At 42.0% G+C, this 16,825-nt stretch overlaps 1 protein-coding gene across 3 annotated transcripts in view; it reads left to right on the top strand.

Annotated features, from left to right (window-relative positions):
- Positions 1 to 275: 275 nt before the first annotated feature.
- Positions 276 to 16,825, top strand: part of dab2ipb (DAB2 interacting protein b) — a gene marked incomplete at its 5' end in the record, with an annotated part of 91,126 nt that continues 74,576 nt past the window's right edge. For 2 of the 3 annotated variants that reach the window (XM_083983268.1, XM_083983267.1), the window contains 2 exons: positions 276 to 399; positions 14,151 to 14,266. In XM_083983268.1, coding sequence (XP_083839394.1) covers positions 276 to 399; positions 14,151 to 14,266 — 240 coding nt within the window. Of the gene's footprint in view, positions 400 to 14,150; positions 14,276 to 16,825 lie in introns of all 3 variants that reach the window. The other variant, XM_083983266.1, reaches the window with a different exon arrangement.

Here is a 16,825-nt window from a genome sequence, read left to right as displayed (position 1 = left end):
GATGTTTGCTGCTTTAAGCCTCCTCTTTCTCTCCCATTGGGAAGTTGCTTCAGGATGAAGTGGATTTAATCCTGACACAACAACAATCCACGTGGACTTTAAAAAAACCGAAGTAGATGCGAGCGTCTGCTGGAGGACTCTTCGGTGAAGTTTGTGATAAACAGAGCTGCTGCACTCTATGAGAACTTTCAGAGTCTATCAGCATTGATATCACTTTTCAAGAGGTTTTCAGTGAGATATCTTGTTGGTCTTGGGAGTGAGGATACTGCAGCACCATGGCCGGGGTCCTTAGGAAGGGATCTGGACGACACTCGTACTACTACAGATTCCTGGGCAAGTCACGACTGCAGCGTCAGCGGAGCAGGTCTCGCAGCCGCACCAGACCGTCTGCCAACAGGGGTAATAAATAGTTGTACTGCTAAAAAAGTTTACCATGCTGCACTTCTAACCTTGTTTATATATATATATACAGTAGCGATATTGCAACTGAAAACAGACCAGCAATCATTTTGACTGTGTGTGGTTCTGGTTCTGATTAGGGAACATGTTTTTGTTGTGGTGACTTGGGTTTTAAAAAAGTACAGTATTTTGTGAGAGAGGAGGCAGTTCCCCTTTCCTTTCTAAACTTAATTCCCCTTCTGTTTTTATTTATAATTTGTCATAGAAGAACTACTTTTATAGTAACATTATCTTTAGAGCTCATTGCGACACCGCTCTGTTGTGGATGTGTTTTTTTGCTGTGCGTGTGTTCATGGGAGGCAGAGTGAGATGACAGTTTGGCGTCACCATTCACAAGGTGATGCTACTCTCAAATCGCACCAGCCACACTTGACAGGTCGCGCCTCGGCGTTAACTTGACGGGTTCCACCCTGTTCAGGCGTTTCACTTGTGAATTCTTTTTTTTTTTTTGTCCTTACCAAACAAGAGCTGCTTTAAGCCAGTTATTCTACACTGCAACACTACATAACCACTTCTTTTCACAGTTACTCCATGTCCTCCAGCGCTTCATTTGCTTCACGTTTTTTCTGCCTCTCAGACAGAACGGCTGTACTTTCTGCTGGAGGCAGTATTTGAACTGCAAGGTTATAGTGATAAGTCTGCCCCCAGGGCTCAGCGCAACTTACTTAAATGTAGAGAAAAGTAGTAGCTATAAAATCCTAAGCATATTGATTTTTGTTTTTTTTTAGTTTTTTTTTTACAAGTGAACTTTTGTAACTTGCCAAACAAGATGTTACTGTATGTAGATTTCATATCTCGCTCTGGATGTGATGCAAACCTTCAAGAGACAAACTGTTTAAGCAGGAAAACATCGATCTCAAACCTCGCTCATTTTATTAGTTTTTCATCACATTTGCATTTTTATAAAGCAACATGAGTGGTGGATGTGGTTTGTCCCTGTAGTGAGACACAGACAAAGCCAGTGGAGGTGCTTGACTCGGTGTAGTTGCCTGGTTTGCCTGGCTTCACTTTGCTTCTCTGGCTGATGAAAGAGGTGCTTTGAAGTTTCCTCTCTGTATCATTCAGCTCTCAAAAGACCACACACACACGCGCACGCATGCACGCACACACGCACACACATCACATTTGTGCTTATATACAAAGACACACAGGCAAACACACTCTGCCTTGATCTTTGTGGCTAAGTGCAAAGCTCCCCACACAAAAAACTTGTGCACACACTACACATTAGCAGAGTGATGCACACATAGAAACAGAGAGGTCACTCCTACATGAAGCAGAAGACATCTAGCTGCTCTGGAGAGCAGTGCGCTCTTTGATTTCTGTAGCAGATACAAATGAAATAGTCAAAACTCTTAACGGTGTGTAGAGAGATTGTAATGTGCCACCGTCAGTCGTGTCCTGAGGAATCATTAAAATTAAATCAATAGGCAACAAGTGATTATTGAAGCTGAGAGCAGCATCTTTGACTTGACATCACAACCAAGAAAAGAATAGTAATATTCACGCAACAGGTGATTAGGTGATGTGCCAGATTTATATTTTTCATCTCTTTCACACAGATCTGCTACCTGCAGTATTAATATGTGTGTAGAGTTGGATGAGATGGCACATACACTGTAGTGTGAGCTTAAAGACATTCATTAACCTTTAGAAATGAAGGTGCAGGAGAAATAGGGTGAAGTAAAATAAAAGATGGTAGTCTGTATTAGCTGCAGCTTTAGTTGAACTTAAATTTAAATTTTCTGTTCTTTTATCCTCTTCTCATTTTATATCTCTTTTAAAACCTTCTACATTGTTTGTGTATCCTAATTGTGCCGTTCTACATTTTAATTGTGTTCATATTTTTATGTAAGTGTCTTTGAGCACTTGTAAAAGCGCGTTATAAATAAAATGTATTATTATTATTATTTATTAAAGAAGCTTAAACCAGTAACCAGTTAGATCTCATAACTCTGAGTAATCACATGACTCTGCAGTGAAGTCCCCTTCAGCTTTAAAGAACTCCATCGTTCAGTTCATCGGTTTGGTTTATTTTTTTGGCCCATGACTGCGTCACTGTTCTCAACTTTTCCCTCTGACAGCAGTGACAGGTTTTGTTCAGCGTAAAAGCTTTCGAGACTAGAAAGTCAACAACAGAGGAGCATTTAGGAGCTTTAAGCCTTCGTACGAGTCGCTGCAGACCAGAGCAGGGCTGAGAAAAGAGACTTTCATTCGTGTGGTGGCCAGAAACGGGACCCAGAATGAATTGCTACTCTGGATGGATGTTTGACCCAGAATGTTTGAGGTTATACTGGCCAAATTCATAAGTTTGTGACTGGATAAAGCATTAGTTAATACCAGTTTAAGTCTTTTCCTTTCACATCCACTGATAGGACAAGGGAAATGAAGATTGATCTCGCTGAACTCAGGCTTCCTGTTAACATGACACGGGGGAAATCAAGTCATTGTGGAAAGCGGACAGTAACCCAGTTATTTGAGTGCATTAAAACACATTGGATGTTGGTGAATAGAGCAGGACTGCTTTATAGTTACATTCATCTTAACAGGATTTGGGGAACAATATAAAAATTTCAATTTTTCATGTATTTAATTAAGTTGAATGGCCAAAAAACCGACCCTCTGCTCTGGTGTCTCCAATTTCTCACCGTATAATACACCAATATTGTGCTATGAAATTACACACACACACACAGATAGGAGATTTAATTAGTATTTTCCATCCCTGCGTTTTCCCTGTATGTTTTTCCTCTAATTCACTTGAAATGAGGTTTGTCGAGAGAAAAATAAACTCCACTAAACAGTATCATGTGCCTGGAGCTACACGAGTAGAGATGTGATGTCTCTGAAATGTGTCTTGTTACAGACGCCCGAGCAGCACATTATAAAACGGGTATTTTTGTTCACAGCCGAGAACAGATCTGTGAGTTTATCTTGAGGAAGTTACTGTTAGCCCCTCTCGAGTATACACTGTCACTGGGACGGATCAGGTGGCGGTCGCATGAGCTCATGTGTTATTGTTTTCTCACAGCGAGTGTGTGGCGCATGTCTGTGCGTCACTATCAGCATGTGGAACAAAAAAAAAAAAAAAATCTTCTATCAGTTGGGTTCACCCTCGCGCGGCCCTGGCTCTGTTTCCCCTTCTTTTCTTCAGGGGTTGGTGACATTTACATAAAAAATTACGGCTTATCTCAACGCGAGGCGAGTGGAGAGGGAGAGAGCGGTTCTGTCTGATCTGACTTGTTTTTTGCTGACGTGTTTTCAAACCGCAATCAAACCCTTTGTTCTGAAATGTCCTGTGACTGGAATACTGTCAGTTTTCTTTCTTCCAGAACAGGATTCATCATCCGTCTCTTTTCTATCTTTGTCTAACAGATTTCACTTGTAAAGGGCCTTCCACTGAAAAAGTTTCCTCAGCTCTGCAGTTAAAAAAAACTTTTCTATCTCCTCAGAGAGAGACGTTTTAGTGGGAAAATTACATCTCTGAAGAAGTTTTTTTTTCTTTCTCACATTTCTTGCCTCATGTTGGGTAGATTACTTACTTGGCTGGGTTTAGCCGTCATCGTGCTTGCCATAATGATATTTTGCATGTTATCAGATCAGCTGCCCAGAGGAGTGTGTTCATGCAAAGTCTGTGTTGTTCTTTCCTCCAGGTACATCACTTATGACCTTCTGGTTATTCCCTGCCAGAAATCATCTGCTGCTCTTTTTCTCTTCCCACCGATCCTAGTCTATCCTCGCAAAAACATTATCTAAAAACCAGCTGGCAACTGTGTTACAGAAGCGTAAACACACTTACATATCTCATGGTCCATCTAGATTACATGAATTCCCTGTCCTCTAACATAACCCAGCCTTTTAAATTAAACTCAACCACACTTTTAACTTTCCTAACCCTTATTCTCAACTGAAATCTATTTTTATTCCAGCAAATGATTCTCAAAGGAATAGTCTGACATTTTGGGAAATTAGCTTTCTCACCGTCTTCACCATCTCACTGCCAAACTAGCTGTTCCCCCTCTGCCTCCAGTCTGTATGCCAAGCTATGCTAACCGCCTGCTGGCTTTAAAAATGGATATTGAACAGGCTGAAATTAAATGGATATTGATCTTTTCATCTTAGACTTTGTTGGAATATGAGTAAGCGTATTTCTCAAACTACTTGTTTAATGGTCCAATACTTAGAATAACGACGCACTAAAAGAAATGACGTGTTAGCGGATGAAGCTCTGCAGCCACAGATCCAGTCTGAGTCTGTGTTTTTGTTCACTATCACACACAATCTCTGAAAGGGCTTCATGGGTCCACACCAACAATGGTTACACACTTCTAAAACAAGGAAGAACTACACAAAACAAAAAAGAGAAAAATTACAGGAAAAGGAAGGAAAAAGTGGAAGAAACTTTAAGAGAGGAAGTCCATTTGCAGCAATGATAGAAATAAAGTCCCGCAGCATTATAAAGTCTAATCTAGACAAAACCAGTCCAGTAATAAAAAAATAAATCAAGCTAAATGTAAGAAAGTAAAAGCGTGATGTGTCAAGCATTTTCTAACCTTTATATAGACGTGCGAATAGATAGATGCAGGCCCTGACGGCTGTGGGATTGTTTCAGTGAGAGCATCCACCGTACACAACAAAGCACGCAGTAAAAAAGAGCAAAGTCACAATTGTGGGAATTCATGAAATATCACAACAGTAAAGAAAAAAAGATCTGCTGCCGGCAGCTTGTAAGGAGGTGTTTGAACTACTCAATAACAACTCAATAATGCATTACCACTGACAGATACTGCACGTAATCATATTCTCAATGGGTCATTACCAAGAAACACTTTTGATCTGTTCTACTGCGTCATGCTTAGTTTATAGCGAGCTGTTTATGATGTGTCTCCTTCCCCACTCTCTCTCTCTCTGTGTTGTTGTGTGAGTTTGTGAGTGAGTGAGTATGCACGCTGATGGGAAGTGAGGACAGAATTCAGGACGATAGATGGGAAGCACGGGCCGAGGAACGGGGACGAACATAATGACTCAGTTTACCGACACTTACATCTAAACACAGGAAGGCTGCAAACAAGTCTGGATTGATCATGTGTTGATCTAGTTTAGATATTGTTATGACGGAGAGACAAAGACAGAACGGGTTCAGACTGTAACTTCATCGGCAGTCGAATCACTTTTCCTGTTTTCTCCAAAACAGATTAGCCCTTTGATCTGTTTTCACAGTTTGTGCCTGAACATCCTCTCTGAGATTAAGTTTGTGTTTTAGTAAAACGAACATGTTACTAATCGGCATTGACAACCTCATCCTTTGATCATTTTGACTTAATTTTCAGCATATAACTACAGTCAGACCTAGATGATAGATAAAAACAAAAAAAAAGAGAGAATGGAGTAAAAGCATTTTCTCTTTACTTTGTCAGCTCTGTGTTTTCAAGATGAGAAGTGAAACCGTAATCAGTTTGCCTTTGAGACGATATAATTGGAAGCAGAGACATGAGACAGAGGACAGAGACGGTTAATATAGCAATCAAGCAGTGAAGTGAAACCAGCAGAACTCTGCACATCATCTCAATGTTTAACCCAGGATTACTTTCTGATCCTGGTCTCATTTCTGGAGCCTGTGTCCTCATCTACCCTCCTTCCCCCTCAGCCTGGTGAATCATGGAGATGGGCCAGATGACGCAGTGCTTCTGAGCACCCAAAGGAGTCCAATAACAGGCGGACAGGTGCAGGCTAATGCCCCTTAATCCATAGATATCCAGTCAGATTATACGAGACGGAGTCAGGGTGCCGGGTTTTTGGAGAAATAGCTGCAGAAGTTTAGAAGATCGCTGCCATAGTTCATCCCTAAATGCAGCCTGTCGATATAAACCGGACAGTATGTGAAATAAACATGTGCCGGAGAAGGGTTTTTTTTTTTTTTTTTTTTTTTAAGAAATGCTTCCCCTGGAGCTCTTCGTACGTCAACAGTCACGCAGAAATGATAAGCTATACAACTTCCAGCTCTGCCTGCCAGCAGACCGAGCCTGTCACATGTCATTTGGAAATGTGATAAACTGACACCAAGTCGGCATTTTGTGTGTTTGCTTTGTGCGAGTGGATATTGTTGAAGTTTGCAGGCAGCGTCGCAGGAATGCAGCTGCTGCGTGGCCCCCTCTCTGCACAAACACAAACTTCCTCCTTCTGCATCCCACTCTCCTCCTCCTCCTCCTCCTCCTCCTCCTCCTCCTCTTCCTCCTCCTCCTCTCCTCTGGCTTCCCATAACGCGCTGCAGACAAAGGCATCCATGTGCCAAACTAAGCATGAAGCAGAGTCACTCCCTCTGGATGTTACCTGCACTTGCTGCTGCTGCTGTATAGACTTCTTGTTGTAGTGAATGCACTGCTGCTTGAAGTCTCCTATATTTGTACTTATACGCTGTTTATTGGGGGACTGGGTATATTCCATTTCGAGGCGTTGATACTGAATTATAGGATAAACTCCGGCTGCTGTGATCTTTGTATCATCGCTCCTAAATCAACTTATATTGGAGTGTTGACTGTGTCGGCACTGGAGGTTGTTGTAGGGTGAAATGATTCTCTTTTACTCCCTCGCGCCTGCCAAGTCGCTCCAAGGAGACAGAGCAGCACCTCTTTATCACCCCATCATCTCTGCACTGAGTAAATACCACATCTCGGGGGTCAAAAGTCCAGCGCTGTCCTCACAGTTCAGCGTTAACACATTACAGTCTCTGTGTACACAGACAGGGACACACACACACACACACTCCTTCCATCTCCATCACACACCAACGCAAGTGTTAGGCTAAAACCGTAAAGCCTGTGCATGTAACGCAGCGTGTGTCAGTGTTGGGCCTCCACTGTGACCTCCATTACATGGATCATTGTTCAGCTGGGAGTCTGATAGACCTCTAATGAGACTATGGCTTCTTTCTTTCTGGCAGATTGCTCATTGATTGACGTTAATTCACATTTGATATTCCAGAGGCAGAGGGAGCTTTATTGCTGCCCTCTCAGCAAGTCAAAACAAGTTCTACTTGTCTTGTACTTGAGGGGAAAACAGAAAAGTGATGTATTTGTGAAGGAGGGAGAGAGAGGGGAAAGAGAGGCGTGGTGGACCGAGTGAAGATAGTCCTCCAGGTGGAGAGAACACAGTAAACACAGCCTGACAGCCTGTGATTTTTTTTTTTCTGTACGTTTCACCAGCCAACAGAGAGTGTATGTGTGTTTGAACTTTCCTCTGCTTCTCCCTCCTGTCAAAACACAAGAACTCTGCATTCTCTGTGGAGGCTACTCTCCAGCCCTCAAGGTATAGAGTTCTTGAAATGCCGACACGTGCTGCACTTTAATAACCGGACGCTACACATTGTGTCTATTCATTAGCTCAATTAGCACAGGTTGGATTTCACCTTTTGTTCCAATACAGCAGTGGTTCCCAACCTTTTTGGCTTGTGACCCCATTTTGACATCACAAATTTCAATCAATGTCAATCAAGATATTTTATATGCTGCATTTTATTTGAACTCGATTGATATTCGAGAAAGTGAAAGTATGGAGTACAGTTGTTTAAGATTGTGTGTGGTGTTTTAATCATAATTTTAAAAAGAATGATAATTAGTTTAAAAAAATATTTTTATCAGTAATTTTTTTGACATTTCAGGCGACCCCATTTGATTTCCAGGCGACCCCATGTGGGGTCCTGACCCCAAGGTTGAAAAACACTGCAATACAGACTTTATTCATTGTTTAAATTTTTTTATTTTATCTTTTTTAACAATAGATCAAATGGCTACAGCTCAGTGTTTTGGCCCTTACGACCCACTGCGTTTCTGTTTCCGTTCACTGTCACCACTCTGTTTTGGGTCACAACAAGTGGTTTCTCTGAAGTGCAAAAGCAGAAACAGATCTCCAAAGAAATGATAACGTTGGCCTTTCAAGCTCTGAGGTGATTGTGGCGTCTCCGTCGCCACCTGAGAGGACAAAACAAATGACATTCTAGTTCACTAATCAACGGGAGGTGGAGGTGATGCGTGTGTCAGGGACGACAGTGAAGAACTGCTAACCTGCAAACATGAACGTAAATAATGCAGGTGTCAATATTATTCAACACATCCGATGCAGATGTTTTTACGAGGAAGCATATGTACTCAACACGTTAGTGAGGCATCAAAAGTACAAACAGTGAATTGAAATGAAACTTTATTTTTACCAGAAAACCTCACGGGATATATAATATATATATATATATTATATAATTCTATAGTGTCTGCTGGTCTTTTTCAGCTTGTTAGAAGCAGCTACAGCAACAACCCACATATCTTATATGTAATAGACACATCTTATCAGTCGTCTTTTTCAAAATCAACCACCAGGCACCAACAGTAGCCACACAGTGTAGAAACTGGATGTTCTGTTCTGTCCATCATTTCTAGGCACATTAAATACCCTGAGCAACAACAACTTCCTTCTAACATCCTTTGTGAATTCTCCGTGTTGTCATGGAGCTGTTAAGCACAGCCAGCTCCTCAAGCAAATAATAGATCATAACGCACACCACCCCAGGCAGGAGAACAATGTGCGTTTGGAAAGCTAATCGTTGTTATTATTATAATAATTATATTTGCAATTTGGCATAGCCACACCAAAAATAAGTCGTTATGCAAAATGTTTTTCCTTTTTTTTTTTTCCTCCCCACCTTCCTTGATGATTCACTAAATGGTTTCAGTCTTCTAACAGTTATTGTGACACATTACCACCTGCCTGCCCTGGCTGCGCGCTGTTCCTCCGCTCACCTCCCGCATGAATCCGGTTATATTTGTCCCGACTGAACAGCAATCGGCAAAAATGTTTGAGAATATTGAATGTCACAGTTGAGAAGCTTTGAACCTTTCCTCCCCTTGACCACCCAACCCTCGTCCGCAGCTGGAGTTTAGCAAGCTGGAATATCCTGTACTGGTGAGGTGTCAGAGGAAGGGAAGGGAAGGTTAGCTGGCACTGGTCACTGGATGGAGTAGGCTTGGTTGGGAAACACTGAGGAAACGTGCAGTCTGACCTATATCACTGAACGTTAATGGAGGGGAAAGAAGGACACACACATAGAGATACAGTAGATATAGACACAGTGAGAGCTAATCATTACAAAAAATCCCAAATGTGTAAATAACAGGTTGTTGTTTTTATAACAAGTTACAAATTTGAAATATTTGTCACGCTGGCTGTCTAGCACCGCCACAGTGTCGACAAGACCCCCTATTGTACATGAAGCTACAACATGTGGCTTTTACACTTCAGTTTTTACATGGATTAAAGTGAGTAGATACAACGTGTTAATTAGAAACCTGCACTGTAGGTGTATTGAAAGTCAGAGCAGAACCCAGCAAGATGTTTCCGCCTGCGTCTTTATGCTAAGCTACGCTAACCACCTGCCGTGTGCAGGGTAGCTTCATGCTGAGTGTACAGATGTGAGAGAGTGGTATCAAGCTCCTCATGTAGTTCTCAACAAGATGGTGAGTATTTTTTTCACAAAAGGTCAAACTATTCCTGTAAGACTCAGGCCTGTTGTTAAATAATGATCACTCCCAGGCTGCACTGCATCTACCTCTACCTCTGTCGGTTGGTAAACATCCTGTGCACATACAAGATGCAAATATCTATTATCTGGTCTGCAGCCGTGGAGGCCCCCAGGGCTCTCAATAGCCATCTTTACATGGACACAAATAAAAGGAATAAATGCCGATCTGGATAAAACTGTGTCATGTAAACATGTTGATTTGATTTAATCTGAAGGGGCTCATTCAGAAAGAAATGTCTTCCCGATAGATTTTCAGATCAAGATCCATGTAAACGGTTAATCTGATCAAAGTATACTCTCTGCTTCTGACCTTCTTCCACTGGCTCCTGTTCTTTGACAGTGGAAGGGGCACAAGGAGCAGGAGAAGTATGAACTGCTGTGTTTGCATCTTAATTAAAGAGAAAACCAGAAACAAAAGTTACATTTGCAGCACATGATACAGGTCCATTTTGATCAGAGGATAGGCAACAGGCACGTACGAGAGAGAAGGTACAGTAAGCAGGGGGAGAAGGGCGAACGAAGGAGCGATTTGTCAGGGTTTGTTTACGGAAGGAAAAGCTTCAACAACTGTGACTGGCAAAACTCCCCCGTGCATGTCACAGTGAATTTATTCTGATTAACTGCTTGATGCATGTACACGCACGTTTTGATCGGATCGCGTCCATGTAAACAGTGAAGTTGGAATTTCAGATTGTAGAAAAAATGCACATGTAAACGTGGCTACTGGGTCTTCCAAGGGTCGCACTACCACCTGTGAAGAGGCCATGAGGAGGAGTGGAATCGGAAGACGGTGATGAAGGGTGGAGAAGCGGTGGTGTTAACTGTAAAAGGGCGTGTCAGGTTAGAGAACAAAAAAGAAAGTGGCTTCAATGAAAAAGTAATGGCCGGAGAGAATCGATTCGATACAGGAGATGAAGATGTGACGATACAGTGAGAAAATTTCAGACAGAAGTGGAGAATGTTAATCTGAGATCACACAGAGGGAGGAAAATGGATTGGTGAAGGAGCACAGGAGTGATGTAACCATGATAAGGAAGGAGGATACGGAAAAGAGGAGCGGATTACACAGAGCAGATTGAAAATAAAACCAACGTAATACCACACAAAGATACCTCACCTCATGACCTAACAACTGTGGACCGTCCGTCTGACCCTCTGATTGACCTTACAAATAGAGACACGGTCCCAAATACACACCCGTCCACTTTCAGATACCAAAATAATCTTAGTCAGCAGCTGTTAGGCAGATCGCTCCAAATGAGAAGTGTTAACAGTCTTAAAGCAGCCACCACGCGCTGCTGAACCAAACAGCTTTTTGATGACTGACTTCAGGACCCAGGTTGGAATTTGTGCTTTAATTCAACTTTTATTGAGCGCGAGCATCTGCTTACTGTTTGCTGCCGTTTTTCGGGGAGGCGAGGTGAGGGAGGGAGGCGGGGGAGGTGGTGCCGAGTCTGACGCATTAGTTAAAGCAAGGGGCAACTTTTCCACACATTGGTAGAGGAGCCATCACCGCACAGATGGTGAAAACATGTGGAAGCATGCAGTGCAGTTTCGCTCAGCAATTAGTTCACAACTAAACGATGTGTGTATTCGTGTGAGCTTGGCTGTGAGCGCTTGTGGCGAGCCGGCAGTGTGCGAGTGGGGGATTTTCCTTTTTAGAAATTAAGCAGATGAAGGTGAGCGCAGACATAATTGGTGACAAGAGACAGAAATTCAGACGGCTGACTTGGTTCTTATCAGTGCCACTTCCTCATGAATGATTTTCCAATTTTTAAAGGATTTAATACACTTGTTGTCATGGCAGCGGATATTTCAATGTCACTTCATTTGTTTATTATAATGAGGAAGGGAGACGCATTTTGAAGATGAAAATTGAACATTTTAATTTAAAATCTGTACTATTTTTTATTAAAGGAGTCTAATAAAGGTATTCTTTCTTTCTTTCTTTCTTTCTATCTATCTATCTATCTATCTATCTATCTATCTATCTATCTATCTATCTATCCATCTATCTATCTATCTATCTATCTATCTATCTATCTATCTATCTATCTATCTATCTATCTATCTATCTATCTATTAGCTAAACATAATTACATAATAATAATAATAATAATAATATACTGTATAATAATAAAAGCATCCAGTTCCTCACATCATCTACAATCATGTTGCATTTTCAGTGTTGGTCGATGGACCCTTTTTCAAATTTCAGCCAGAGCTGCCACTCAGTGACACCACTGATACCACAGGGATGAAGAGTGAGATTTTGGAAAAGCTTCACACTCCACATGTCTTAGTGTTGCCAAATCCAAACCAACATCAGTCGTGTATCGCTGGGCATCGATGATCCCGTTCGGTTTCATGCATGAAACAGCCTGTTGTGTCGAGAGTCCAGAAATGTTGCATTGGTTGTGAAGACTGGAGGGGTTAGCCATTAAAATAAAATGAAACACTCCTAATACATAATACACAACTCTGTGTGTGTGTGTGTGTATGTGAGGTCGATGTGCTTTATAATGAAGTTTCATCCTGATTAGAGTCACATTGCCACACAAACTTAACTCTAATTTCATTAGTTTCCAATGGTGCAGACAGTCAGAGATTTCATCTAAATGATCTAACATGGCCACGTTGATACACTGTCTGTTTCACAAAGGCCTGTAGATGGTGCCATGATTATATCAGCATATCTGGCCTAATTAGACACATTTTCTTTTTTTAGGGGCTTGATATTTATTCACTGCTCATATGAAAACTCTGTTGACTTAACTGATTATGGGCTATAAACTGCTGCTGAACTGTAATGTGTTACACAGTCTTGTACTTAAATATTCAATATATGTACTGTACAGATCACTACAGCCTACACAACTTTCATGTGGAGGTTATGTAAGTTCAGCAGCTGCCTGATGTACTGATACTCTGCTCCGTACCTATGAGCTCGAAGTGAGCAGCGATGGCTATCTGAAATCTGCGGGGACTTGCATGCTCAACAACACTCACATTCCTCCCGGACATGTCCAGATTCGCTTCTTCCACACATATGCACCGTCTTTGACTTCTACAGAGCTTCTTTCACATCTCCCTCGCTGATCTGTAGCCAGGCTGTTCCGTCTCCCCAGGTTCAGAGAAACAATTACATACACACACATAAAAGATGAAACGAAACTCACACAGATGAGTTCAGTAAAACATGGGGGGAAAAAATCAACAACCGAAACCCAGAGCCCTGTGATGGGCTAATTGATATGTTTATAGAGTAATGAGTTTGAAGGTGCAATCCTGTGTTAACTTAACTACCGAAACTTCTGACTTTGATCTGTCGTGTACAAACAGATGTCGAAAAGCTTTGAACATCTTAAGGTTGGAGTTTATCGTGTTTAAATGAAAAAAAAAATGAAAAAAAAGTTTCACCTACGTATATCAAAACTGTCACTGGCAGCAAAAACTGTCTCGAGTCTGAAATTGAACCCATTTCACGCTCGTCTGAGTTCATGCCTGTACGGCACCAGAAACTCCACTCCCTTATTTCCAACACGCTATCGGTGCCACAGCTCGACCTTTAGGTTTGACGTTGTAGCTCAGTTTGAAGATCTGTCCAACTTTCTGCTTTTCCTGTGTGATGCTGAGTCTCCTCTGACCATTTAGAGGCAGGCGGCCTGAGTGAACTGGGTCGTTTTCAGCCACATACAACACTGTGGTCCAAACACAGAGGATGTACAGTATCTCACTAGTTTGAGAAAACACCTGATTCTTTTATCGCAGATGACTACAAAAGAAGATTATTGGTATCAATCTCATTACTGTATGCTAAATAGTGGGCTTTGTTTATTATCCTTTTCCTCCTTTAAATTTGAAACAGGAGCCAACATCAGAGTAGCTTATCGTAACATTAAGACTGGAGGAAGCAGCTAACATGGCTCTGTCTAAACCTCAAAATGAGTTACAGCTGTTTGCCTCTGCATCCGGTCTTTACACTGAGCGCCTCGTCTCTTGGCTCTCTCTCACCGTAGTTAACGGACGGAAAGTTGGAGTGGTATTGACCTTCTCATCAAACTCTCTGCAACATGTTTTTTTTTGTACCATGTAAAGACAAAGATGTGTGGTGTGTTTGCAGAGTCTCCTCCGGAGAGGTCAGGACGCCGACGCAGTATGCCAGGCAGCTCCTCAGACAAGACCACACCCACCACCATGGAGGCTCCATCCACCGCCGCCACACCTTTCAGAGTCACCGTGAGTACTGTGAGTGTGTTTTTATGTACCATCCCTGTCCTCTGTTTGTTTTACCCTCTGGCTTTCCCTCTGTGTCTACCTCAGTTTGCCTTAGGAGGCTGTGAGTTATAGATCAATGCCTACAGCAGCATCGTCTGGCGTCCAGATGGACCCGCGCCAATCTGAAACTCATTGACTTCAAATATTGGAATTGGACCTTTGATGTTTGGCGTCAGCACATCATGCATCGACACATCTTGAGCTTATTCAACACGCTACCCTGCGCTCACTTTCTACATCCTGTGTGATTTTCTTCCTCTTTTTTTTTTTTTCACTGCACTTCATGCTGTATAAAATTCACATGCTTCAAGTTAGCGAACACACGCACGCACAGTCGCACACACTTCCACACCTGTACGCACACGCAACACTGTCACTCACTCACTTTAAACACATTGGTCCTTTTGTCTGTCATCTTGCTCTAATTCAAACCCTGTATGCTTTCTGCCATGTTTAATTCAACAGATAAACAGCCAGTTAATGAAGCAAAAAATTCCACCATGAGTCATCAATTTAAAGATAATTAGCAATTAGCAGTGCATATTTCCATTAATAAATAATGAGCGGGGAGATGACGACCCAGAGGTGAACTGTAAACAGTAGATGTTAGGCGAGCGGGGCCACGAGCACTCGAGCGCTCAGTCTTTCATAAACAATCCTCCAGCTTCATGTGAACTTTCAGCCTTTCATAACAACTTAGCAGGTACGCTGATGGAGCCAAGTGAAGCGCTAAAAGACGCAATATTCCTTCTGAAAATAGAAACGAGACACTTATCTCTTTCGATTCCTCCTTTTTTGATTTCTTTTTTTAATCACCACAAGACCACCTCACAGCTTCACCAAAATATAGCGTTCTCTCTCTACATCAATCAAACTGGGTTGTCTCCAAGGCTTAGTAAAAGACAGCAGTAAATAAAATAAAAAAATAAAAAAACACAAGTAGAGTGTTGTTGTTAGACCACCAGCAGAGCGAGAAGTGTTTCATGCCCTGAGACAGTTTTAACTTTATTTGTGGAGCTACACATAAAATAACCACAGCCTGATGAACAGGATATTGCTGAATCTCATCTGTTCACATAAAAAAGTTGAAATGTTGTCTGCAGGAATAGTTACTTGCTGTGTGTATGTGACTGCATTCACACCCCTGTCAGCTCTTTTTTTTTTACATAAAAAGATTGTGAATTTAGCAACTTAAAAGTTTATACAGTATATATATATAAATCATACCCGGAACGGATGAGCAGAAAGAGAGAGAGATGGAAAAAAGAAAAGAAGAACCGAAAGCTTGTAGAAGACGGGAAGGGTCAGACGGAAGGGCTAAATATTGATTAAGTGTCTCTTAAGCAGCTCCTTGTACTCTCCAGGGACGAGAGAGGAGAGGAGCACTGCAGCAAAGTCATCCTGCCTCAGTCACATGACCACTTAACTTACTTCTGTGGGTTTATTGCTAAGCAGCAGAGGCTTGAACCTCTGCTGCACTTTTCCTCACACTGCCCCCTTCTGGCTTCTGGCGGCAGCACAACAAACTAAGTCACTGTAAAACAAAGTTCCCCACACCAACTTTTCTCAACAACAACAACTTTTGCTGCTGGATACAAAACAGTAACATTTTATTAACGTTAAAATAAATGTGTAAAGGACACCAGTAGGATTTTGCCGGTTGATCAACAGAGGGGTCGTTGGGATTCAGTCATGCTAAATGTTTGACTGAAAACAGGAAGACGAGTCAGCAGCCGGTCACATCCTCGTCCTTCTCTTCTGCATCTCCCACTTTTAGCGATGACAAACCTCCCCTCGCTTCTCTGCCTCCAGTGGAAAGAGTAGTGGTGTCATCTGAAGTACCCCTCCTAGGCCTTGAGCTAAATCTGTCAAAATGTTTTTCTCTCATGTTCTTTGCAGACTGGGTTTGTTGTCTGCACACACAAATGGCTTTCACGCGTGCACTTGCACATGCACATGCACATGCATAAGCAGCACATCCTTCAGCGCTCTCTCTTGAAAACAATTTCTCACCAGCAGCAGCAGGCTTGGCCGAAACTGAAATCTCTCCAAAGCCTAATCTTCCACAACCAATTCAGAAATAGCAGAAGATTGCGCACATTAAATATAAAAAAAAGTTAGAACTCAGTGGTTTCTTTTATTCAGTGTTTGTTTAAAGAGCTGACAAACAAACCTTATCTAAGTCTGTCACGTTCATGTCCTGCTGATTGCTGGAGCTGACTGGATTGATTCTCAATTGTGGCTTAGCTCCTTATCCAATCTCTCCCTGACTACATTCTCTCTACCTCCTCTCTCCTCTCAGATAATAGCAGGGGGTCTAATTGGACAGGTATGTCTCTTGTTTTCATCAGGTTGTGCTAGAGAGGGACAAGAGAGGTTGATATGGAAGCAGGGAACACCCTGCTGATTGTCCAGGCACTGATTCTATCAGGCCCCATTAAGGAAGACTGGAATTGCGAAGCCGAGGGAATAGAATTAACTTGTTGCTGATATTTCATGAAAAAAAACCCAAAACAACAA

The sequence above is a fragment of the Trachurus trachurus genome (assembly GCF_905171665.1).
Source record: "Trachurus trachurus genome assembly, chromosome: 12".
In the NCBI taxonomy this organism is placed as follows: domain Eukaryota; kingdom Metazoa; phylum Chordata; class Actinopteri; order Carangiformes; family Carangidae; genus Trachurus; species Trachurus trachurus.
Note: the sequence above shows the minus strand (reverse complement) of the source record. Positions and strands in the feature narration are given on the sequence as shown.